The sequence below is a fragment of the Entelurus aequoreus genome, linkage group LG15 (assembly GCF_033978785.1).
Source record: "Entelurus aequoreus isolate RoL-2023_Sb linkage group LG15, RoL_Eaeq_v1.1, whole genome shotgun sequence".
Taxonomy (NCBI): domain Eukaryota; kingdom Metazoa; phylum Chordata; class Actinopteri; order Syngnathiformes; family Syngnathidae; genus Entelurus; species Entelurus aequoreus.
The window spans coordinates 32,091,250-32,117,334 of NC_084745.1; the positions used below are offsets into that span (position 1 = coordinate 32,091,250).

The 26,085-nt window shown below is 41.3% G+C and overlaps 1 protein-coding gene across 1 annotated transcript in view; it reads left to right on the top strand.

The window, feature by feature from the left end:
- The window catches only part of ofcc1 (orofacial cleft 1 candidate 1), a 261,434-nt gene that overhangs the window by 24,191 nt on the left and 211,158 nt on the right, over positions 1-26,085 (top strand). Inside the window, exons 8-12 of the mRNA XM_062021233.1 lie at positions 2,424-2,521; positions 6,793-6,864; positions 10,281-10,342; positions 11,435-11,552; positions 21,084-21,326. Coding sequence (XP_061877217.1) covers positions 2,424-2,521; positions 6,793-6,864; positions 10,281-10,342; positions 11,435-11,552; positions 21,084-21,326 — 593 coding nt within the window. The remainder of the gene's footprint in view (positions 1-2,423; positions 2,522-6,792; positions 6,865-10,280; positions 10,343-11,434; positions 11,553-21,083; positions 21,327-26,085) is intronic.

A 26,085-nucleotide genomic window follows, 5' to 3' on the forward strand; every position in this document is an offset into this window, starting at 1 on the left:
CCAAAAAAATAATTACCACTCCTCTTCCAAAGCATACATATATTGTAAGGTTAATATTTTTCATACTTACATGTGTTTTATGAGTAATTTCACTTGATCAAACATTTTTTGACAGTCTACACCAGTGTTCTGGAAGTTACTTTTTAAAAAAAATAACAGAATTGCTCTTTAATAAATTTATTTAATTAATAGGAAACGTAATTTATATGTTACTTTAAAAAAATTAAAATAAACATCTGGCATATGCATTCGAGAGATGTTTAATATGAGAGCAAAGTGTGTGGAGTCTGTGCTCTTAAAAGGCGGGGCTTGTTGCTTAGTGACGTGTAACGTCATCGATGGTTTCAACGGAGCTGTGTTGTTTTTAGCTTTAGCAGTTAGCAGCGCACTTTGTCGGCTTTGACGCCAGCTCTTTTGAAATATTTTCACGGGATTGTGTAACCTCTGCTTAATAAAGAGATTGAATGTGGTTTGATGGCTGTCATATCTTCTTGTCAACAAACAGGGTATTTTTTGGATGGTAAGTTTGCCACTTCAATCATTGATTTGCTGTTCAATATTCCCATTGTGTACGTGTGATGGTGCCTCTTCCTATTTGATATCAAGTTCATTTTGGTGTGGTGCTGCTTGTTGCTGTCACTAGTAAAACAATATTTCCTTCATTGAACTTGCTGCACTTATGACGCTCTTGTTGTTGACATAAAACCACATCAAAAGTAGCGTGCCACGTAACATCATGCTATTGCTCATGGCATTGTAACGGACCTAAAAGTAATTAAGTAGATTACTCGTTACTAGTAAAAGTAACAATGTTACTATTGCCGTTATTATACAACGTTGTTATTACAAACACTGGTCTACACGACAAAATAACAAAACTATTATCTGTGCTGATATCGTATCAGATTAATACCGGTATTGGCCATTACTCAAGGCTCCAATATCGGTGTCATATCAAAGTTGTATTGGGACAACCGTAGTCTTAGCCATTAAGTTAAATGTGCCAGTTTTTGTTGCGCCCTACAAGGTGTTTATACTCTAAGTATTGTATGTATTACGCACCAACTGTTTGATTGTCACGTGCATCTTAGTTGTAAGTTTTCATTACCAAATTTGCAGGTGTGTAAATTGCCATGTAAAAGCACTAATGCTAATCGGTAGCATGTGTATGACATATCCAATGTAAGTGAGCATCGAGCTAACACCGTTTGAAAAGTGTTGCCTTACATTTCGAGTGCTTTTTATAAGGCATGCTTGCTTTATTGCCATGGAAAATTGCACCATTACTCAGTGACAGTCTGCTAGGAATAGGCCAAGTGCTGAGTATGCAACCGGACTTGACGTCACGTGCAGCAAATGTATCAGAATATGTTGGATTTTCCGTAGATCGGTATCCGGTAATATCAATGTAATTTGGTCTGTACCTGTAAAAGTACCGAATTTGTATCTGTGTACGTGTATACACTCCCAATGAAGACATTTATGAATAAGAAGATGATCTTATGCAAAAAATCAATAAATACTGTGAAGTAAAATAAAACAATACAATTATTGTATTGTTTTATTTTTTAAATACTTGAGTTGGTGAATTCTAGCTGTAAATATACTATCCTCTTAACCACGCCCCTAACCACGCCCCCCACCCGAACCACGCCCCCCACCCCCGACCAGCCCCCCCCCCCCCCACCTCCCGATATTGGAGGTCTCAAGGTTGGCAAGTATGATACAATAAAATGTATAAATAATTAACTAAAATATACATTATAAAATAAAACGTAAACATAATCAAACAAATGTGTGAATAAACACATATTTACTGTAATATATAAATGGTAGAATAAATATAATGTAAAAAAGAGAAATAGACAATTTTATACAGCTTAGAAAAAGGCTTATACTGAAGTGAAGTGAAGTGAATTACATTTATATAGCGCTTTTTCTCAAGTGACTCAAAGCGCTTTACATTGTGAAACCCAATATCTAAGTTACATTTAAACCAGTGTGGGTGGCACTGGGAGCATGTGGGTAAAGTGTCTTGCCCAAGGACACAACGGCAGTGACTAGGATGGCGGAAGCGGGGATCGAACCTGCAACCCTCAAGTTGCTGGCACGGCTGCTCTACCAACCGAGCTATACCGCCCCATATATATATCTCTATACCAAGAGAAATGCAACACAAGAGCAGATAAAGTCACCACTTTAATTTCTTTAATGTGTGCGTGAAAGTATTTTTCTGTTGCAAGCGCTTTACGAATAAAAACCTATTGACATCTTAGAACCTATTTCTTTACCATCCCATTTTTTATTTAGTTGTTTTCTTTATTTTACTGGTTGTTTTTATCCTGTCCTTGGGTGCTTTTAAAAGGCGCTTGCAAATGAATTGTATGATGTTATCATTCTTATGAAACAATATGCTCTTGCAGTAAAGACAAGCGAGGAGGTGGTCCCCCGCCATGGTCTGCCGCTGAGGGAGCGTGCGCGACCTGACATGATCACGCTTGGCAGCCTTTCACTGCAGCAGGTCAGTGCTACAAAGAGGAATATCTGTGTCATCCTCCCATATTCACCAGCGCTTCATCCATCCATTATGCTGCATGCGTACGGGTGCAGCTTTAGCTAATGGACAAAGAAACGTGTGTGTACATTTTTATGTGTGTACATTTAACTTTCTTCCTTTTTTCCTCCCTTTACTTGTTTCTCTGGCCCACTTTTTTGCCTTTTTGCCAAAGTGCAACTATTTTGACATTGCTCTTAATGTCTCCTGAATGCCCTCAAATAAAAAAAGCTCTTATTAGATCTGACATTCCCGACAAATAGAAGTTGGGGTAAAGCTTGGGCCATACAGTTTGTTACAGGTACTGGATGTACTCTTATGTAGTCACTGTACACTGTACAGTCTATAAATCGAGATTACGCTGTACACTGTACAGCAGGGGTGGGCAATTAATTTTTACCGGGGGCCGCATGAGCAACCCGAGCACTGCTGGAGGGCCACATCGACAATATTTCAATTAAATTTTGCTCAATATTATTTTTGATATATACCGTAAGATAAATAATAATAATAATAATAATAATAATAATAATAATAATAATAATAATAATAATAATTAATAATAATAATAATACTTTCATTTAACCTAACTTAACTTTATACCAAAACAATGCTTTGGAAATCATTTGTACCCCTTTCAGAGATCACATTTAGTTCCCCTTAAACATCCTCATGTTGCACAATGAAATGTAAGCATAGGATGAAGTGTGCATTCCTCTAACTTTCTCTAGTAACAGCATTCCATGATTTATATAAATAAATTAACATTAATAATAAATGACAGTAAAATAAGCACACGTATGACTGAGGAGTCATAGTGTAACTTTGTGTGGTGTTTGAGTTGTCCGACTTTTTGTGTGGCCATAAACGCACCAGTGGTTTAGTGGTATGCGTGTTGGTGACAGATGACAATTTGGTTTTGGCCTGGTTTGTACGGCAGAAAATGACTAGTTCCTCGAGATAGGAGTGCTTTACTCATATTTTTGGTGTGGTTATGGCCGAATATAAACAGTTTTGCTCAAAAATGATCGCTATAATTCCTGTCCTCGAAGCATCTCGATAGACGTTACAATAATTGAACGGTGTTCAATTGAACGGTGTTGACGAACACCGTTAGGGCCGCTTGTTGTCACTGTCACTCAAAGTTGCATTGCAAAATTACACAGAATAAATGTGTTTATTTTGTTTAGAATTCAGATGGGATTTGATTTGGTGCGCGGCATATATTTGCTGTGCGCAGAGGATGCTTGAGCAGTGCGCAATTGCGCAGGCGCGCACCTTAGAGGGAACGTTGCTTGGCAGTCCATGTCTTGTTGAAAACACGGCATTCGTCATCAACTTTTCTCTTTTTAGCGACTCGGGTGTAAACCGTGCATCACTTGTCGCTGTGCACCTTCACTCGCAGGTTACACACGGACATACGCCCATAAATAACACTTTTCAAAATAAAAGCAGCACAGTTGTATTGCGCGCACGACATAAATGTTTTTTCAACTTTATTTTGTAATTTGTGATTGCAGCTGTTCACATTCACTCACAATCACGCACGCTCATACGTCCACACGGAAATAATACAAATAACGCTTTTCAAAACAAAAGCAGCACCGTTGTATTGCACACTAGACATAGATACTTTTTAAAATGTATTTTGTAATTTATGATTGGCCTCATGCGGGCCGGACATGGACGCACAAAGGGCCGGATGTGGCACGCGGGCCGCAGAATGCCCAGGCCTGGTGTACAGTGTAATCTCAATTTCTGAATTTAATTGGTTTTTGAACAGGGTTCGTGATTAGAAAAGTTTGTATAATGTGGCACATTTACGTTACAGTTAAAGTTAAAGTACCAATGATTGTCACACACACACTAGGTGTGGTGAAATGTGTCCTCTGCATTTGACCCATCCCCTTGTTCACCCCCTGGGAGGTGAGGGGAGCAGTGAGCAGCAGCGGTGGCCGCGCCCGGGAAACATTTTGGTGATTTAGCCCCCAATTCCAACCCTTGATGCTGAGTGCCAAGGAGGGAGGTAATGGGTCCCATTTATATAGTCTTTGGAATGACTCGGTCTGGGTTTCAACTCACGACCTACCGATCTCAGGGCGGACAGGCTAACCACTAGGCCAATGAGCAGGTGTTATCCGTAAGAAACAATGTAAACATGAATAATGGGGGTCTAGTTTTCACAAAAGTCCATATTAGAAAAAGTTTGCACACTTTGTGTTACGTTCTGTCTTGGGTGTTGTTGGTCTGGACTCCAGGATGCACAGTACAATAACGTATTTATTAAGCAAAATGTGTGCAGAAGGGAAATGCACAAAAGGGCAACATCGATACGGCAAGCATAAGGAAAGCTATGCTACATGGAGGTTCAAAGCACACAAGGCAAAAAGCACCAACGTCAAGCAATGATCAAAAAGACAGGGCATATAAGGCATCCAGATTGGCAGACAGGAACAGTTGTGCCCTGATTGTCCAAGCTGGGGCAGGTGAGGAAGCCAGCGCCCAACCAGGAGAAATGTTGGCAAAAGGAGGCAAAACAACTTTTTATTTACAAAACCCAAAACCAGTGAAGTTGGCACGTTGTGTAAACCGTAAATAAAAACAGAATACATTATATTCAATTGAATAGACTGCAAGGACAAGATACTTAACTTTCAAACTGGAAAATGTTGTTATTTTCTGCAAATATTAGCTCATTTGGAATTTGATGACTGCAACATGTTTCAAAAAAGCTGGCACAAATAGCAAAAAAGACTGAGAAAGTTGAGAAATGTTCATCAAACACGAACATCCCACAGGTGAACAGGCTAATTGGGAACAGGTGGGTGCCATGATTGGGTATAAAAGCAGCTACCATGAAATGCTCAGTCATTCACAAACAAGGATGGGGCGAGGGTCACCACTTTGTGAACAAATGCGTGAGCAAATTGTCGGTACAGTTTAAGAACAACATTTATCAACTAACTATTGCAAGGAATTTGGGGATTTCACCATCTAAGGTATGTAATATCATCAAAAGGTTCAGAGAATCTGGAGAAATCACTGCACATAACATTGAGTACCTGGTTCCCTCAGGCGGTACTGCATCAAAAAGCGACATCAGTGTGTAAAGGATATCACCACATGGGCTCAGGGACACTTCAGAAAACCACTGTCAGTAACTACAGTTTGTCACTACATCTGTAAGTGTAAGTTAAAACTCTACTATGAAAAGCGAAAGCCGTTTATCAACAACACCCAGAAACGCTGCTCATCTAAGATGGACCGATGCAAAGTGTAAAAGTCTGTGTGAAGACGAGTCTTCTTGGTGTGCGGCAGAAGAGAAGGGGGTGGGGGGGGAAGGGCAGTGATGCCAACGCCGTTGTTACCTCCTGAATGTTTCAAACCGCACGTTGTCTGTCAGTTGCTTTCTTTGAACTCATGTTGTGCTAGCAAAACTAGTTGTAAAAAGTAGTATGATGGCTAACAGCAGCAGCATGTTGACTGAATGAGCACGGGAGATCGATCAGTAACATTTTAGCAAAAATTTCCGTCAAAAACTGAATCTTATGAAAAGTGGGCCTTGTATTTTTCGTCAACAGCAAACTAGAGCACGGCTGCAAAGAACAAGCGTGACGATCCTGAGCTCACCAAACATTCACTCGCGTTCCACAAACAAGAGAATACAGAACGTGCCTTCCATTGTGTTGGGAAATGTAGATCCACATTTACATGCATATGTAAACAGATTCAATTGCAGAACTCATACTCACTGTATATTTAGTCCTAATCTCACTTGAAAGGTGAGTAGGAGTACGGTATTGTCGGAGTAGAAAGTGAGCGTAATTGGCGAAAAATGGTCCAACAATATCTCGGCGTCACTCGGAAGTCAAAGACGAAGTTGACTCATCCTCCCTTACTGGATAATCAGTATCAGTGTTGGGATCAGTCTTATCATATTTATGCACATTTCCCCCATTCAAACTACATTATCCACTGGAGATTTAAAAAAAGGAAAATATTGTGCTTTTCTTCTGGAGCTATTCTTTCATGGAAAGCCTGTACAGGAAGAAAGACGCCGTCACTTAGCTGCGTCAATGTGTCGTGTGTGAATGTGCTGACTTGGATGTAAACTCGCACTCTTCAAGTGCAACATACCTGCAGGGTCTGGCCCGGTATTGATTCGCTGCAGATTGCGGTGGAGTTCATTTCTTTTTTTCTGCTCCTCCATTGTGCAATGACGGCGTGCTGCCGAGAAGACGCCACCGAATTGGAGTCAGTGGGCAAAGATGAAGAGGAGACTGAGGGCGGTCTTCAGTGGGAATGATATAGTAAGTCATTTACAGTATCTTACAAAGGGCAAGTTCACAACTCACGCTTCAGCAAACATGTTGTATTACTGTATTATTATAGAGATTAAGCTTGTATATATTAGAGGAGTCAGTGTACAGCTTGAATAGCAATATGTATTCTTGCCCACTGTCTAAATAGCTGATAAAACAAGTTAGTACCCAAATAACTATGTCTTGCCTACAGTGGTGGCGGTGGTCATTATATGGGGCTGCATGAGTGCAACCAGTTTACCAAGAATTGATTAACGTGGACCCCGACTTAAACAAGTTGAAAAACTTATTCGGGTGTTACCATTTAGTGGTCAATTGTACGGAATATGTACTGTACTGTGAAATCTACTAATACAAGTTTCAATCAATCAAAAACCAGTACTGGGGAGCTGCGGTTCTGATCCGATTACTCTAATCCAGTGTTTTTCAACCTTTTCTGAGCCAAGGCACATTTCTTTCATTGAAAAAATCTCGAGGCACACCACCAGCAGAAAGCATAAAAAAATTAAACTCAGCAGCCGATATTGGCAATAAAAAGTCGTTCTCGCAATTGTTGGATGTGAATTAAAACCATAACCAAGCATGCATCACCATAGCTTTTGTCTCAAAGTAGGTTTACTGTCACGACCTGTCACATCGCGCTGTGACTTATTTTGAGATTTTTGGTGTTTTCCTGTGTGTAGTGTTTCAGTTCTTGTCTTGCACTCCTATTTTGTTGTTGTCATGTTATGTAGGGATGTACTTTGTGGACGCCATCTGCTCCACACGCTGTAAGTCTTTGCTGTCGTCCAGCATTCTGTTTTTGTTTACTTTGCAGCCAGTTCAGTTTTAGTTTAGTTTTGCATAGCCATCCCCAAGCTTCAATGCCTTTTGTTTATTTTTGGTTTAAGCGTTAGATACCTTTTTACCTGCACGCTGCCTACGGCTGTCGTCTGCATATTGTGATCATGACAAACCACGACAAACCGACATCTACAAAGCAATTAACTACCTGCTGCCACCTACTTATATGGAAGAGTATTACGTGGTTACTCTGCCGAGCTCTAGACAGCACAGACACTCAACAACGGCACATTAATTGCGGATTATAATTACTGGATTGCAAAAAATATTTTTTACCCAATTAGGTAAAATTACATAATCTCCCACGGCAGACCAGACAATATCTCACGGTACACTAGTGTGTCGCGGCGCAGTGGTTGAAAAACACTGCTCTAATCTAGTGGCAAATAATACTGCAGTACTGCTTTTTTTTGTAAATATAGCCATTTGTATGCTTGAACATGCTCAATTTAAGCAAGTGGCGGGCTGTGCGGTTCCCACCCAGGCCTTAAGATATGTCCTGTGTCCAATGATTACCTCTCAAAATAGCATTAATTGATGTCACCACATGACCATTGCTGGAGAAATACTATACAGGAACACATTTACGCACTACTGGTCAATGAATCACATTAACAGTGTACAAAACGGGTTATTTTCTGTTGCATATAAAAACAATTGAAAAACATCAGCAATTAAAACATATCTTATCTGTCAAAATTTAAATTGCAAAAAACTTATTAAACGTGAAAAAATTCATAAATAAAATATCTGAACTCACAATTTATAGCACCCATTCGAGCTTCCGGGGTTGGCCGACATCGTCTCACAAGATGTAGTTTCTCTTTAAATATCCTTCTTGATAATGGCCTTGCAAATATATGTGTTGTCTTGTCTAATCATAAAAGATGCAGACGAGGCGTGTTGGCTGACTTCTTAAAGTTTACTCCACAGCGGCATGTCTACATTCAACAACCTAAACGGGGCTACTGCGCATGTTCTTCACTACTGTGGCATGCTGGGTAATGGAGTTCTTATGTTACCTAACTCATACATCACAATATATATCTGCCTTAGGCCATCTAGAAGGCCTTACTGACAACAACTCGTGATCTGATTGGCTATTGCAACTGTCTACCAACTGTATGTCCCCGTTCCCTTACAGTGCACGGAGGCCTGCATTGTTGATTCTGAAGGCCTCGGGCAGATTTGGTACAGCATGGCAACATAAACTTGCTGAATTCTGATTGGATAAAAACTATATAAACTAAAAACAACAGCGCTGGAAGGAGCATAATATGACATGAAGAGAATATGAATACTTTTAGATATTGAGGGGAAGTAAATTAAAAATTACTTTTATCTTTAATTATGATCATCATGTCTGGTTACGTTATGCCAGCAGAGAAGGCCTTGCTGGCCCTGACGGCACACGCCTGATTTAAGCCAGAAATAAATGTTCTTCAACTCTGCAATATAGTGAAGCCGTAACCTTTGAAGCTTAATGTGGCGAATGGCGACTATTACTTAGTTATCATTGTATTTATAGTATGGAAGTATTTAAATTGCCTACCTGTTCAACTTGAATGTCACCGTTTAATCACGGGCACCGTTCAAAAGTAGAGATCTGGTACTAATATCGGTTCAAATGCTAGGCCAGCAGAGAAGGCCTTTCTGGCCCTGACTGCACACCAATGGCTAAATCAGGTGCAGTCATCTTCTTAATGCATTGGTTCTTAACCTTGTTGGACGTACCGAACCTCACCAGTTTCATATGCGCATTCACCGAAGCCTTCTTTAGTGAAAAATAAAATGTTGGTTTTTTCAAATTCAAGACAAAGTTATGTTTTTGGTAACACTTTAGTATGGGGAACATATTCTAAGTAACAAAGACTTAATTTAGAGTTATTTGGTTAGGGTAGGGTTAGAGGGTTAGGGGTATAATAAGGCCAAGCTGAATAAGGCATTAATAAGTACTTAAAAATGACTAGTTAAGAGCCAATATGTTACTAATTTGCATGTTAATAAGCAACTAATTAATGGTGAATATGTTCCCCATACTGAAGTCTTACCATGTTTTTTTACTGGTGCACAAAATGAACCGTGCATGAACATCACCTTGTTCAAAGAACAAAACCAACACAGTGCATAAACTCACAACAAATTACACACCTGCAAATCAGTGTGACTTCTGCTGTTGCCGTATCCGTAATACGCCGATAGGGAGAAGTTTTTTTTTACACGATGAGTCGGATGTGTCTTGACCTCCGCCGAACCCCTGAGCCCGACTCACCGAACCCCTAGGGTTCGATCGAACCCAGGTTAAGAACCACTGTCTTAATGTAATTGCACATTGTCGGTCAAATAAACAAATACAAATACAAATATTGGTTCGGTTTCCCACCACTTTGTATACTTTTGTTCAAAAGTCACGTGACGGAATCTATTACTGGTGTATTGTTTGATTAACTAGGTCATTTCTGGCTTATCTGTTTAATATATGTTGCTAAAAAAGACATCATTAAGTAGATGCTTTTATGTACAGTATGTTTATAGTCATTAACTTAGCTGCTTATTTACAGGCCCCTCATCCACAAAGCCACGAGGAAACAACCCAGCCCAGACACAACACACCGCCCCACTGGTGAGTCCATTTCATTTCCATATTCCTCCCCATCTGATGGCGCATCACCGCCACTCGCGTGAAAAGCATCCCCGCTGACGTCCGAGGAAGCATGTAATCGCATAAGTCCTCTCCGCGCGCAATGCATTGTGGGTAGCATGGCTCGGGGCCATGAAAATCCGTCCATGTCATTGGGCTCGGAGGCGCATCAATTCTCGCCGCGTCCACTGGAAGCCGGAGATCACACGTCACAACTCGTAAAAGCGAGCGCCCCGCGGGCACCTGGCTCGGCGTGTTTGGGTTTTTGAGTAATTACGGGCTGGCATGGCGGCTGACATGATAGAATCAAGAAAGTACTGCGCCCATCAGGATCTTTCTCTTGTGTTTGCTTGTTTTGTGGGTGGGTGGTAGTTGGACACCAGCCCTGTCAGATGAATGTAGTTGGGAGTTTAGCGCTATGACCTCCTCTCGACAGCTTTGAACCCTGTAAATTCCTTCTGATATCAATGGTGGGTGGCTATTAGACACGGGAGACTTTGTACGCATCACCTAGGGCTACATCTGCCTGGGATTGAATGAGAAATTATTTCACGTTTGCCCATGAAAGAGAAAAAAAAGAGGGGCGACGCGGCGCTGACTTGTGGTTTTTGCAACAATTCATTTGTCTCCACTGTTTCTGATTTAATGGAGGTTGAGTAATTGCATTAGGAGGCACATTGTGCCTTGTTGTGAACTGATGAAAGCACATGTAATACTTTTGATAGGCAAACAGGGGAAGAAAGAAAAGAAAGCGCCGGCGCCTTGCCTTTGATGCTGAACATTTATTTGCCGAATTATCCTTCTTTTTACTCGCATCTTATCCCCAGTCACAGGCAGGCCAGGGTCCCTGTGATATTGCTTTATTTTGAGGAATTAAGAGACGTAGCGAGGAGACGGAGCGAAGCGGCGGCTTATTACGTTACCTCTGATAAGATTGAAAGGCTGAGAAAGGGAGCGCGAGAAGGAGAGACGAAGTGTGTTGCTGCGGCGTTATTAGATTGTGCTGCCGTCAGCTTGTCGGGGTCCAGAATGCAGGTTGCTAACAGCGTTCGCTTCCGGTGTGTCTTTGTGCAGTGCCGCTGAAGGCCCGTCGCACCGAGCTCTGGGGGAAGGCCAGGAAGCCGTGTCCAAATATGGTCAGATGACAGGACTCCCACAATCCTCCTCGTCAGTGTCCCAATCTCTTTGGCAGGTAAAGATGCGGAGTAAAATTTTATAGGACTTTTTTTTTTGTTTATAAGCAAAAATCTTTGCAGTTGACACCCATACTGTACAGGAGGGTGCAAAATAGTTTTGGAACCCTACAAATAATGTAAATGTGGAAACAAAATACAGAAATACGCTCCTTAATCTCCAAGAAAAATACATTTTCACTTACTTTTCCTTTAAATGTATACATAAAAAGTAGAACAAAACTTGGAACTCGCATTGTGTGCTACTAGGGTATCCAAGTATGGTGGGATGATACAACTCCAAGAATCCTCCTTGATTGTGTCCCGATGTTTTTGGCAAAGTAAAGATGTGGAGTAAAACACAACGTTTTGTGATGCATTTTTTTGTTTGTTCGGAAGTGAAAACCATACAGAGTAAGGCAATGTCCAAATATTAGGGGTGTAAAAAAAAAAATGTATATGATTGTCATTTTGGAACAATTCTTAATTGATTCAAAATATATATATATATATACACAGTACAGGCATAAAGTTTGGACACACCTTCTCAATCAATGGGTTTTCTTTATTTTCATGACTATTTACATCAGGTGTATTTACATCTGGATCCGGCCCACCAGCGTCCAAAATCAGGCCCGCGGGAAGTCCCAAGTATAAAAAAAAAATAAATAAATAAAAAATAAATAAATAAAAATTCTGTCTTTTCTTATCCACTTTGTACCGCTTGCTACTCACGGTGTCTCCTAGCCGCTCGGGCAAATTATATTGTCTAAAAATGCATTTTGTCATCGATAATGTGACATCATCGCGTGCGCGGAAAGTGCGCTATATATATCAAATTATAGCCAAATTGTTTTAACCCAATGCGGCCCCCGAGTCAAAAAGTTTGGGGACCCCTGATTTACATTGTAGATTGTCACTGAAGGCATCAAAACTATGAATGAACACACATGTAGAGTTATAAACTTAACAAAAAAAGGTGAAATAACTGAAAACATGTTTTATATTCTAGTTTCTTCAAAATAGCCACCCTTTGCTCTGATTACTGCTTTGCACACTCTTGGCATTCTCTCAATGAGCTTCAAGAGGTAGTCCCCTGAAAGGGTTTTCACTTCACAGGTGTCATAGTTTAGATGCCTTCAGTGACAACCTACAATGTAAATAGTCATGAAAATAAAGAAAACACATTGAAATGAGAAGGTGTGTGCAAAGGTTTGGCCTGTACTGTATGTATGTATGTATGTATATATATATATATATATATATATATATATATATATATATATATATATATATATATATATATATATATATATATATATATATATATACACATACATACATACATACATACATACATATATATATATATATACACACAAAATATATGTATATATATATATTCTTTTAAGTAATATGTAAGTTTTGTCAGAGCTGTTTATCTATTTTATGGAGGAATGTAGTTAATAGAACTGGCACCCAATGTTGTTTAAAAATGAAGAATCGATTCTGAATCAAATTGTTTCCTCCAAGAATCTGTCACGACCCGAATAGGACTTTGGCCACAGATGCAGGATTTTAGAAACAGATATTTATTCTGACAAGGGAAGGGGTCCAAAACGGGAGAAACAAAACAGGCTATCAAAACAGATCTAACCTGGCCACTAAACTAACAAAAATATCAACAACTTAAAACGCTCCGGCTACGGAGGGAAAAAGGGGCTAAGAACAAAAACTACCAAATACAACAAAAGGCGCTCCAATGGAGGCGATGCTAGGAAGCTAATCTTACCTGACAAAACTGTACAAACCAAGAATCTCCCGTGGATCAAAAGGTACACAAAAACGTGGCTATGGCTATAGACAAGACTGTGGCAAAGGAACGCTGCTGGAGGTACGCACAAAAAGATACGAAACACTCTGGCACAGGACAGGAGGACGACGAGACATTTATACACATGAGGGAGGGTGACACAGGTGGGCACGATCAGGCAGGCAATCAGGAAAGACATCAGACCAGTGAAACAGGAGGAAGGGCAAGTGATCTGAAGCGAGAGTTTCAGAGAGGGAGAGTTAACAATTCAAAATAAAACAGAAAATGACAAGACAACATGAAACCAGACGAAACCCAGACAAGACTTCACCCGGGTGTGACAGAATCAAATATAATCGTGCGGTTTGCAAAGATTTACAGTCCTACCAAATATGGTTGGATGATAGAACTCCCAGAATCCTGTTTGAATGTGTCCTGATATTTTTGGCAACTAAAGATGTGGAGTAAAAACTTCGTTTTTTTTAAAAATCCATTTTTGTCTTTGTTTGAAAGTAAAAATCTCTATCGTTGGCACACTTGCAGATGGTGCCAAATTGTGTCGGTACTCTTTCAACAATGTAAGAAGCAAAGCAGTTACAGTAAGTACAAAACAGGACTGCTTGCGGGGAAAAATGGCTCCTTATTCTCCACAAAGAATACATTTGTACTTTTCTTTCAAGTGTTTCAAAAAGTTGAACAACACTTGGTACTCACATTGAGTGAGTGCTACTAGGGGAAGGCCAGGAATTAATGTCTAAATATGGTCAGTTGATAGAACTCTCAGAGTCCTCCTTGATTGTGTCCCGATACTTTTGGCAAGTAAAGATGTGGAGTAAAACACTAGTTTTGTGGGGCATTTTGGTTTGTTGGGGAAGCGTAATTCATTCAGTTAAAACTACTAGAGGATTGTGCTAAATAGTAAAAGCCAAAAATTACACTTAAAGGCCTACTGAAATGATTTTTTAAAATTTAAACGGGGATAGCAGATCCATTCTATGTGTCATACTTGATCAGTTCGCGATATTGCCATATTTTTGCTGAAAGGATTTAGTAGAGAACATCGACGATAAAGTTCGCAACTTTTGGTCGCTGATAAAAAAAGCCTTGCCTGTACCGGAAGTAGCGTGACGTCGCAGATTGAAAGGCTCCTCACATTTCCCCATTGTTTACACCAGCAGCGAGAGCGATTCGGACCGAGAAAGCGACGATTACCCCATTAATTTGAGCGAGGATGAAAGATTTGTGGATGGGGAATGTGAGAGTGAAGGACTAGAGTGCAGTGCAGGACGTATCTTTTTTCGCTCTGACTGTAACTTAGGTACAAGCTGGCTCATTGGATTCCACACTTTCTCCTTTTTCTATTGTGGATCACAGATTTGTATTTTAAACCACCTCGAATACTATATCCTCTTGAAAATGACAGTCGAGAACGCGAAATGGACATTCACAGTGACTTTTATCTCCACAACAATACATCGGCGAAGCACTTTAGCTACGGAGCTAACGTGATAGCATCGGGCTTAACTGCAGATAGAAACAAAATAAATAAACCCCTGACTGGAAGGATAGACAGAAAATCAACAATACTATTAAACCATGGACCTGTAACTACACGGTTAATGCTTTCCAGCCTGGTGAAGCTTAACAATGCTGTTGCTAACGACACCATTCAAGCTAACTTAGCTACGGGACCTCACAGAGCTATGCTATAAACATTAGCTATCCACCTACGCCAGCCAGCCCTCATCTGCTCTCCAACACCCGTGCTCACCTGCGTTCCAGCGATCGACGGAGCGACGAAGGACTTCACCCGATCATCGATGCGGTCGGCGGCTAGCGTCGGATAGCACGTCTGCTATCCAAGTTAAAGTCCTCCTGGTTGTGTTGCTACAGCCAGCCGCTAATACACCGATCCCACCTACAACTTTCTTCTTTGCAGTCTTCATTGTTCATTAAACAAATTGCAAAAGATTCACCAACACAGATGTCCAGAATACTGTGGAATTTTGCGATGAAAACAGAGCTTTTTGTATTGGATACAATGTGTCCGAATACTTCCGCTTCAACCATTGACGTCACACGCATACGTCATCATACATAGACGTTTTCAACCGCAAGTTTCGCGGGAAATTTAAAATTGCACTTTATAAGTTAACCCGGCCGTATTGGCATGTGTTGCAATGTTAAGATTTCCTCATTGATATATAAACTATCAGACTGCGTGGTCGGTAGTTGTGGGTTTCAGTAGGCCTTTAATGTTGCTCTTAATTTTGCGAGCCACGGCTAAAATGTCTTAACGAGCACTAAAATATCTATTCAAGGCCATATTTAGGTAATTATATCAAACTGTATAATCATTTATTTTTTCGCAATTCTAGTAGGTACAATAATTTTCCCCAAATTACGATACTTTTAAGTTTCTGTTACGGTAATTTGCCATTTCCCTTCTGTTACCTCAACTTAAGAGTGTTTGGAGATAAGAGCTGTCCCTCAGCTAATTATTATGCTTTAAGTTTCAAGCAGACGTTTGAGTTACCGGCCTCCCCGCCATTAGATTCCGTAACAGTCACAGTGAACCCTGTAAGATTCGCCCCAAGCATCTGGTCTTACTTGCTAGCATTACATTATAGCTAGATATGGGCATAACGTTGTTTGCCAACAATGAAAAGGAAGAACGTGGGTGTGAAGGACGGTGCTGAGAAGAAGTAGAGGATGATATTTACTGAATTAAATAAATAAATCATAAAAACATGACCAAGCGTGTCGCCATCTTGGCTAGTCTGCACCATTATGAAGCAGAATGAGTCTAACGCCAGCCAAGAATGTTAAATATCACATCTAAACAGTGTACATTTATCCATTAAAATATTTAAAAGCTGATGATAATGTGTTTAACATAGAATCTAGCTCGCACCTTCCTGAAGTACAATGAGGATGTTAAAATAATATCTTAACGGTACACATTTAGCCATGAAAATTTGGAAAAGCTGCTTATGGCATGTTTGACAGGGACACCGCAGAAGTCCACTCTCCAAGGTAAGTGCTGTACATTATTATTACCTTACTTCATAAAACTACACTAGTTGTTAGTAGTACATTCTATTGCATTGTTTTGATACAATATTATCTAAAAGTTAACTTTTTTTTTCAAGGCATGTTAAAATTGTGCTGCATCGACTAAAATTGGATGAATTAATTTCAATTGGAGGTTTGACAGTGTTTTTTTTTTTTTGTATTAATCAATCCAACAAAATAATACACAATAATACCTTAATAATTCTGTGGAAGTTTCTTCTCTCCGGGTTTCCCGAACCCCCAATCACCAACATGACAGCTCCTTTTCAGGGTTTGAACACTGTTTTATTCTTCAATATAATGTCTCTAATGTGCTTTTCAGCAATTGTCTTTGTCTTTGTCTGTCTTGCTCTCGCTCGTGCTCCACCTCCAACTCCTCTCTCCTCCCCGGCTGCTGCCTTTTAACAGAGCGACAGGTGATTAGATAAGCAGGCCCAGGTGGGCCATCTACGCACCTGTCGCTAATCTCAAAGCCGGTCCTGGCACACCCCGCTTCGCTGCAGGTCCGCAGGCCACGCCCCCCTCCACAAATACAATTCCAATTCCAAAACCAAACCCGGCCCAGCAACATTCAGAATAGCAAACCTCGCAATTGAGAGGACACACAAACATGACACAAAACAATCCAAAAGTAGTCAAACAAAAATGAATAATATCAACAACAGTATCAATATTATTAAGAATTCCAACAAGTGTTTGGAGTCGAGCTCGGTCACAGAACCAATTATACTGGTAAAGGAGCGGCATAGCTCGGTTGGTAGAGTGGCCGTGCCAGCAACTTGAGGGTTCCGGGTTCCATTCCCGCTTTGAGTCACTAGAGAAAAGCGCTACATAAATATAATTCACTTCACTTCACTAAAGTAGGCACCACAGTATTTGTATGGCAACACATTATTTCCGGTGGGAAAAAGTAAATCATCTGGAAGTCAACATGTTCAAGTTTTGGAAATATATAGCAATTGCCAAGATGTGATTTGATCATGTATTGAAAAGCAAGCAACTGATGATGTAATTGCATGAAATGGTGTACAGTACACACAGGTATCCTGCCTTTTGGTGTTTAAACTTTCATCACTCTTTTCATTAGACGATGTGCAAACAGTGCGATCATTTCTTGCAGGTTTGCTCGAGCGATCTTTGTGGTTTTAGGAATGAAAGTCTGAGAAAAAAAGGAGATGGAGTGAAGTAAGACAGAAGCTCATCAGCAGCTGTGAGAGGAGTGTGCTGCTGTTGTGTTGCAGGCGGGGATGAGGCAGCCATGCCACCATGCTGGCTTAAAGATGTAATGAATCTTCAGTCAGGGGCTTTCCTTCCAGGGTGACAACTGGCTTTGAGGAAGGTTGTAAATGCAGGGGAGATTGTGGTATAATTCCTCAGACTGGCGTTTGTGCCCCCCAGTCACCATTCGATTATCTCCCAAATTGCTGTGTTTCACTGAGATAAAGATTTTTTATGGCTTGCTGACTTGAAACAACCGGCAAAGGCGGAATAGGGGGCAAGAAGAGGGAGCGGGGAAGAGAGGAAAAAAAGCAATGGCCAAACCTTGCTGCACGCATAGTAATTCCTTTTGGTAAATGACAAAATCTTTGTTTAGATGACATTTCCCCAAAATGACTGCGGCGAGATGAATATGAAATATGAAATGCCACATTTGGCATGCAAAACTATGAAAATGTATTTCTGTGCAAAATTCATGGAGGCATTTAATTTAGAACGTGTTTAATAACTATGGCAGCCTGCATCAGTAATCCTGCCCGGAGGTCCCAAAAAGATTGTCATATTTATTCTCTCCTTTCTTCAACCCCCCCCCCCCCCCCCTTCATTCCCAAGCCAAACATTTTAAGGGTAAATGTTCATTGTTAATTAAGATTTACTAATTAAAATGAAAATAATTAACGAGAAAGCTTAATCTCCGAATATTAGCCCATACTTAGAAAGAAAGGAAGTTGTTGTATGTGGCGTTTCCTGTCTCCATTAGGAGTGCATTCTCAAGGCTTGAGAAGATACGTTGGCGACAGGGCGGCGACGTGCCAACCCGAGCATGGCAGATCCCTCTGTGGAGCCTTTGATCTCATCTGTAGGAGTGCTGTAATGTTACGCCACTTTAGGCACAAGTCAGGCTCGGGGCGAACAAACCACCTCTGATATGGAAAAATTGGCCCTCTTCACCTTTTGCCTTCACCTTGCCGTCTCGCGCAAACAATACCTCTTAAACACACACATGTGCAAATTGGGGTGCCACGCTATTATATTTTTATTCCTTTGCTCCTTTATTCTCTTTTCTACCCGTCCTCCTCCTCCTCCTCCCATGCACGTTTTTTTCCAGTGTGGGGGCTTGGAGGCCTCTGTCACCTCCCAAAACGTGAGATGTGTGGGCTAAACCGCTTTGCCACCAATTATACTAATTTCACTTCTGCCCAAATTGTTTTTTGTCGTTGTTTTGGTATGCAAAGATGCTTGAGCAGTATTACTGCAGGGCTCACCCCCCCCTTGTACATATTGACAGAGCAATGGGTGCGGCCTGCCATGGTGACACACTTTTAAAGTGAGAAACGACTACTAAGAATGTGTTGGTGAGCTGAATATTACAAAAGTGACACATTTTAGCAAACCATATTTTCAAGGAACAATAATAAGGAATTCAAACTTGGAAACACTTTAGAGTAGCTAGTGTACAGTCTTTGCCGTGCAGCCACAAGTCATGCACCCATGAATTTGGATGGGAATCGAAAACCGGTGTCAGTTAAAGAATCTGTGAGTAAGTAAAACTCAAGTCTTCGTTAAGGACCTGTGAGTACAGTAAAAAAAAACATTACTTTTTATCATGCACTCTCAGGTCATGAAGTACCTGAGAGTCCTAAAAGTTGAGTTTTTGTTAGTAAAATTCAAGCCACCTATTAGCCACCTATTAGCCACCTATGAGTTTATAAAACTCAAGTCTTTGTCGAGCACCTTTGAGTCGGTAACATTCGAGTATTTGTGAAGCACATGTGAGTCAGTTTAAACTCAAGTCTTTGTGAAGCACCTGTGAGTCAGTAAAGCTTGACTATTTACAAAGCACATGGTAGTCAGGAAAACTTTAGTTTTTGTCGAACACTAGTGAGTCAGTAAAACTGGAGTCTTTGTGAAGCACCTGTGAGTCAGGAAACAAATGTTTTTTGTTGGACACTAGCGAGTCTGTAAAACTCAAGGCTTTGTGATGCACCTGTGAGTCCGTAAAACTTGAGTCTTTGTTGAGCATCTTTGAGTTTGTAAAATGCGAGTCTTTGTCGAACACTATTCAGTCAGTAAAACTTGAGTCTTTGTGAAGCACCTGTGAGTCAGTAAAACTTACAGTAAGTCTTTGCGAGACACCTGTGAGCCTGTAAAACACAAGCATATGTGAGTCAATAAAGCTTGAGTAATTATGAAGCACATGGTAGTCAGGAAAACTTTAGTTTTTGTCGAACACTAGTGAGTCAGTAAAACTGGAGTCTTTGTGAAGCACCTGTCAGTCAGTAAAACTTGAGTTTTTGTGAAGCACATGGTAGTCAGGAAAACTTTAGTTTTTGTCGAACACTAGTGAGTCAGTAAAACTCGAGTCTTTGTGAAGCACCTGTGAGTTAGAAAAAAATTAGTTTTTGTTGGACACGAGTGAGTCTGTAAAACTCGAGGCTTTGTGATGCACCTGTGAGTCCGGAAAACTCGAGTTTTTGTTGAGCATCTTTGAGTTTGTAAAACTCGAGTCTTTGTCGAACACTACTCAGTCAGTAAAACTCGAGTCTTTGTGAAGCACCTGTGAGCCTGTAAAACACAAGTCTCTGTGAAGCACCTGTGAGTCAGTTAAGCTTGAATATTTTTGAAGCACATGGTAGTCAGGAAAACTTTAGTTTTTGTCGAACACTATTCAGTCAGTAAATCTTGAGTCTTTGTGAAGCACCTTTCAGTCAGTAAAATTGAGTCTTCGCGAAACACATGTAAGCCTGTAAAACACAAGTCTTTGTAAAGCGCCTGTGAGTCAGTAAAACTTGAGTTTTTGTCGATTGCCTGTGAGTAAGAAAACCTTGAGTCTTCGTGAAGCGCTTGCGAGTCAGTACAACTTTGTCGAGCATCTTTGAGTCTGTAAAACTCAAGTCCCTGTCGAACACTAGTCAGTCAGTAAAACTTGAGTTTTTGTCCGACACTAGTACGTCAGTAAAACTGGAGTCTTTGTGAAGCGCCTGTGAGTCCATAAAACTGGAGTCTTTGTCAAGCGCTTGTGAGTCAGTAAAACTTGAGTCTTTGGCGAGTGCCTGGAAATCAGTAAAACTCAAGTCTTTGTCGATCAACCTGGAAGTCTGTAAAACTCAAGTCTTTCTCGGGCAGCTGTGAGTTAATAAAACTTGGGTCTTCGACGAGCACCCGTGAGTCGGTAAAACTTGAGTCTTTTTCGAGCGCCCGCCAATTGGTAAAAGGTGTGTTTGACCTAAACTTGAGCAAACTGCACCTCCAAACTGTACAAATTCTTTGCCATGGAATAAGAGGAACACAAAGGGTGCGTTTCCTTAAAGCCGCTCTTTTATAATCAACCACCCGTGTCGTGTGTGGATGATGTCACACTTGTTACGTGGCTGATGCAACCTTCACCATCCCGCCTACACACTTATAGAGTGTGTGTGTGTGTGTGTGTGTGTGTATGTTATAGGTGCACCACAGAACAACACCCCAGCCTGTGGATGTGTGCGTGCGTTGTCTAAGGGCCACCAGAGACAAGCTCCCCAGGGGCCTCTACAGCATCAGCGTGGCCCTTCACAGCCACCTCGGAGGCCCCGCTCTCACCTGGACTAACAAGAAGGACCAACAAGAATGGATGGTGTCCACAGACCCTGTTGAACACCAGGGCCACGTCTACGACACAGACCTGCACATCAACCAGAACCTGGTCATGGTGAGGGCTTTTTCCAAAAAAACATTTCTTTTTTTTGAATAAGCGTCTGTTAGCACGACTCCAATGCGAGATATGAATGAGTGATTTTTAACCACCATGTTGTTTTAGCTGTGTGTAAACAGTGTGTTTGGTTTGCACTAAGCATCGCGATCCACAGATAAGGCCTGCACGCCTCAATGACAACAGAAAGATGGTCTTTGGCAGGTAACAGTGACATGTTGCCTCCATTTCTTCTGTTGACACTAATATGTTTTTATTCAACCACGGAAAGACAGAACCGGGTGCCCCCCTCCCGCCCCCCTTATTTACATTATGCTCGGGGAAGTGTCTCTCCCTCAGATGTGTGCATGATGAAAAAGAAGAATAAATGCAAACCATGTGCTGCCTCTGCAACTCTGACGCTGCACGGGAGACTTGCATTGATGGGAAATTGGAGTAAAACACTGCCTCAGATGCAATCCTCCCAACAAACCAATATCCTGTGTTAACATAGCCCGGCTATCCAGGCTGTACTGTAATGTAACAATTTTCTGCACATACTTTAAATGTATTGAAATTATAAGGCATTAGTGTCCTAGTTTTCGCCGATCAAAACAGTCACCCTTGACAGCACAGAACAAAAAGTCCTCCCCCTATTTCTCAATGTAAAATGCTTATGAAGGCGTATGAAAATATGCCACAATCGCAGCCTCCAGGTTTTTTTTTTTACTCCGGGAATCTTGGCATGAATAAAACAACTTTTTCAACATGACATTTAACACCGTGTATGTAAATCAAACCCAAAATCAAATATTCATTACAAAAAAAAGGGGAAGTCATGTTTTATGTGAGTGAAAATGAAGACTGAATTGGTTGAGGAATGCAAGTGTCTCTGCTTTCTGTGTGCACATTTGGAAAATTGTGGAGCTCAAGTTTTGCAGGACTGACTAAAGCTGGCATAAATTGTTCCACTTAGGCGTTGGTACTACAACACCTCTTTCAGACTGTTATCGACGGTCAAAATAAAACGATAACGCAATTTCTTAGTACTGGTAAGACTTGGAGAAAGCATTCGATCGTGTTCCCCGGGAAGTCCTGTGGGGAGTGCTCAGAGAGTGTGGGGTATCGGACTGTCTGATTGTGGCAGTCCACTCCCTGTATGATCAGTGTCAGAGCTTGGTCTGCATTGCCGGCAGCAAGTCGGACCCGTTTCCAGTGAGGGTTGGACTCCGCCAAGGCTGCCCTTTGTCACCAATTCTGTTCATAACTTTTATGGACATCATTTTTAGGCGCAGTCAGGGCGTTGAGGGGATCCGGTTTGGTGGCTGCAAGATTCGGTCTCTGCTTTTTGCAGATGATGTGGTCCTGATGGCTTCATCTGGCCAGGATTTTCAGCTCTCACTGGATCGGTTCGCAGCCGAGTATGAAGCGACTGGGATGGGAATCAGCACCTCCAAGTCCGAGTCCATGGTTCTCGCCCGGAAAAGGGTGGAGTGCCATCCCCGGTTTGTGGAGGAGATCTTGCCCAGAGTGGAGGAGTTCAAGTACCTCGGAGTCTTGTTCACGAGTGGGGGAAGAGTGGATCGTAAGATCAACAGGCGAATCGGTGCGGCGTCTTCAGTAATGCGGACGCTGTATCGATCCGTTGTGGTGAAGAAGGAGCTGAGCCGGAAGGCAAAGCTCTCAATTTACCGGTCGATCTACGTTCCCATCCTCACCTATGGTCATGAGCTTTGGGTAATGACCGAAAAGACAAGATCACAGGTACAAGCGGCCGAAAAGAGTTTCCTCGCCGGGTGGCAGGGCTCTCCCTTAGAGATAGGGTGAGAAACTCTGCCATCCGGGAGGAGCTCAAAGTAAAGCTGCTGCTCCTCCACATCGAGAGGAGCCAGATGAGGTGGTTTGGGCCACCCGAACGCCTCCCTAGGGAGGTGTTTCGGGCACGTCCGATCGGTAGGAGGCCACAGGGAAGACCCTTAGGAAGACTATGTCTCCCGGCTGGCCTGGGAACGCCTCGGGATCCCCTGGGAGGAGCTGGACGAAGTGGCAGGGGAGGGGGAAGTCTGGGCTTTTCTGCTTAGGCTGCTGCCCCCGCGACCCGACCTCGGCTAAGCCGAAGAAGATGGATGGATAACATACAGTAAACAGTAATGGTTGTGTGTTGTTGTTGGCGGGGTTAGCTTAGCACTTACCATTTACACTGTTTTTTTAATGTATATTTATTGTGAGAACATATGTCGTCTTGTTTTAGTTTTGTTATAGTTCTCCTGTGTTGAGTGTTTATTTTTGTTGTTAGTTCTTCTTTTTTCTCCCTTGTTCATCCTCTTGTTGCTAGGAGCGCTGATCGCCCTCACCTGCATCTGTTTGGTGATTAGGACACGCACCTGTGGCCTATTCAAATCAAGCACCTTTATATATGCCAGTCTGGCCGTCCAGTTGGTTCATAGTTCACTTTAGGCGACTGTTTACGTACTAGCGTTGTGCTACTGTTTGATTCTTGTTAGCGTTACACTACAGCCTAGGTTTCATGTATCTTTGATCGTGCTGTGCTAAGAGCTTTAGGTGTTTTCCTTGGGCTTCATGTGAACATCCAAGCGGCACGATTACTTGTCATTTTGCCTGTTCAAAGGATTGAATACTTTTCTTACTTGCACGGTGTCTCCTGCTTCCGCTTATTGGGATCACGAACACAACCGACAACTTTGCGACAACATACACTATGTATAAAGTACGGATCTGATTGGGGAGCTTCCGTGAGATAGCTTAATTATTCCAAAACAAACTGTTGTTTCCTGGGTAGGATTGCGACGTATAGATGATATACCTGATGATATATTTGGCCGCTGATAGAGCTTTCAATACTATTCTTATATCGTGATACTGCACGTTCATCACATATCCTAGTTGTGTCTCGCAAATTTGACAGTGACAAGCGAACAAACGCGTCCTCGACACAATGTAGCATTCTTGCTAGCGGCTAATGTCCCTCTACGGTGCAAAAAGCCACTTATAAGACAATATTCTTAGTAGGATATGCTAAACGCAAGCTAGAGCTCTTGAATGTAAACAGAGGTGGGCAGAGCAATACAAAGGCCGACAATAACGATACCAAGTGTTAATAGTATAGTATCGATAGCACAGTGATTATATCGATAGTTTTTGTTATTGATTAAATCATACAACTGGAACGGGATATATCAGCAAAAAAATTAAAAGCCTTTGTAACCAGTTTTGAAATGGTTCTATTATCATTTACATACTGAATATTAAGTCATTGTCATGATCCGTGGTCCGGATCATGTTTTGTGTTTTCCGTTTGTTTTGGATTCCTTTAGTTCCTGTTTGTGCACCTCCTGAGTTTAGTCACCATGGTTACTTATGATTTTCACCTGCCTCTGTTGTTCGGGACACTCACATGGCTCTAATCAAGAGACACTATTTAAGCCTGCCTTTGCCAGTCAGTCGGCCTGGCGTCATTGTTCGGTTAATGTCTGATTCCAAGTTTATGCTAAGTGTTCGCTTCATGCCTTGTATACGTAAGTTTTGTTTATTTCATGCCACACTTTCATTAATTCTCTATGTCCATAGTCTGCTAAGTGTTAGCTTTTGCTCCAAGTGCGATCAGCGCGTTGTGCCTTCGCCTTTTTTTACGTTTTTGTAGTACTTTGAGTTTTGAGAAGATTAATAAATATGTTCCTACCTGCACGCCTTGTCCGGAATAGTCCGTTTGCATCCCGGGGGAACAAACCTCGCAGTAAGCTGCAAAAACCCCGCCGTGACAGTCATGATGTATATTGTCTTGTTTCGAGGCCTTAACGCCCGTCCGAAATGATAGAAGCAAGCTAGTTGCCGTAGTAAACCTCGTAAGATCCGACCAAAACATCCGGTCTTACCCGCTAGCATTAGCTTATAGCTAGAGATCGACATAAATTAGTTTTTTCATCCATGTGAAAGTGAGTGTGAAGTACAGTGCTGAAAATAATAAATGGATGATTATCATTGAATTTAAGAAATAAATATCTAAATGGCAAAGACATTTATTTATCCATGGAAATATGAAAAACCTGCTGATGGTGTGTTTGACAGTTTATTGTTGAAATATTGTGGAAGTCCACTGTCCTAGGTAAATGCTGTACATTGTTATCTGCATTACTTCATAAAACTACTGTAGTTGCATTGTGTTGTTTTTTATACAATTTTTAAAAGTTTGTTTTTCTTTTTTAAAGGGCATGTTACATGCTAAAATTGTGATGTTTTTGGAGGAGTCAACCACTGATTTAATGGACAATGCTGTTTCGCAGTAGGTCTCGAAAGGACATGAGATTTCGCAATGCTTTGTAGGGGCTGGGTAGTCATTGCTGCTGGACAAAGTTTTTGTTTAAATGGCTGTACTCAACCAGTGATATTGTGAGAGAGAGCAACAAACTGGATTGGGATGGATCACGCAAAATAAAAAAATCAAGAAACAAACTGGACCGTGTATTCGTCAACGGAGTCAGTTTTTTTACAGGCCAAACATTACGGAATGCCAAGGCTCACGGACAACCAACTTTGGGTGTGTGAAAGACCTCGGAATTTTACATCAGAAAGAGAAGACTGTCGTCCTTTCCGAGGTAAATCAGCAGGACTTGTCACTGTGTGGTGTCTCCTGGAGACATTTGTTTCAAACTGAATATATATTTCAAGTCTGAAATACACTTTGCATTAATGTGGGAAATATTTAAAGTCTTCTCAGTTATTGATTTATGAATAGGGGTATTGCTTTTTTTTACCAAATACG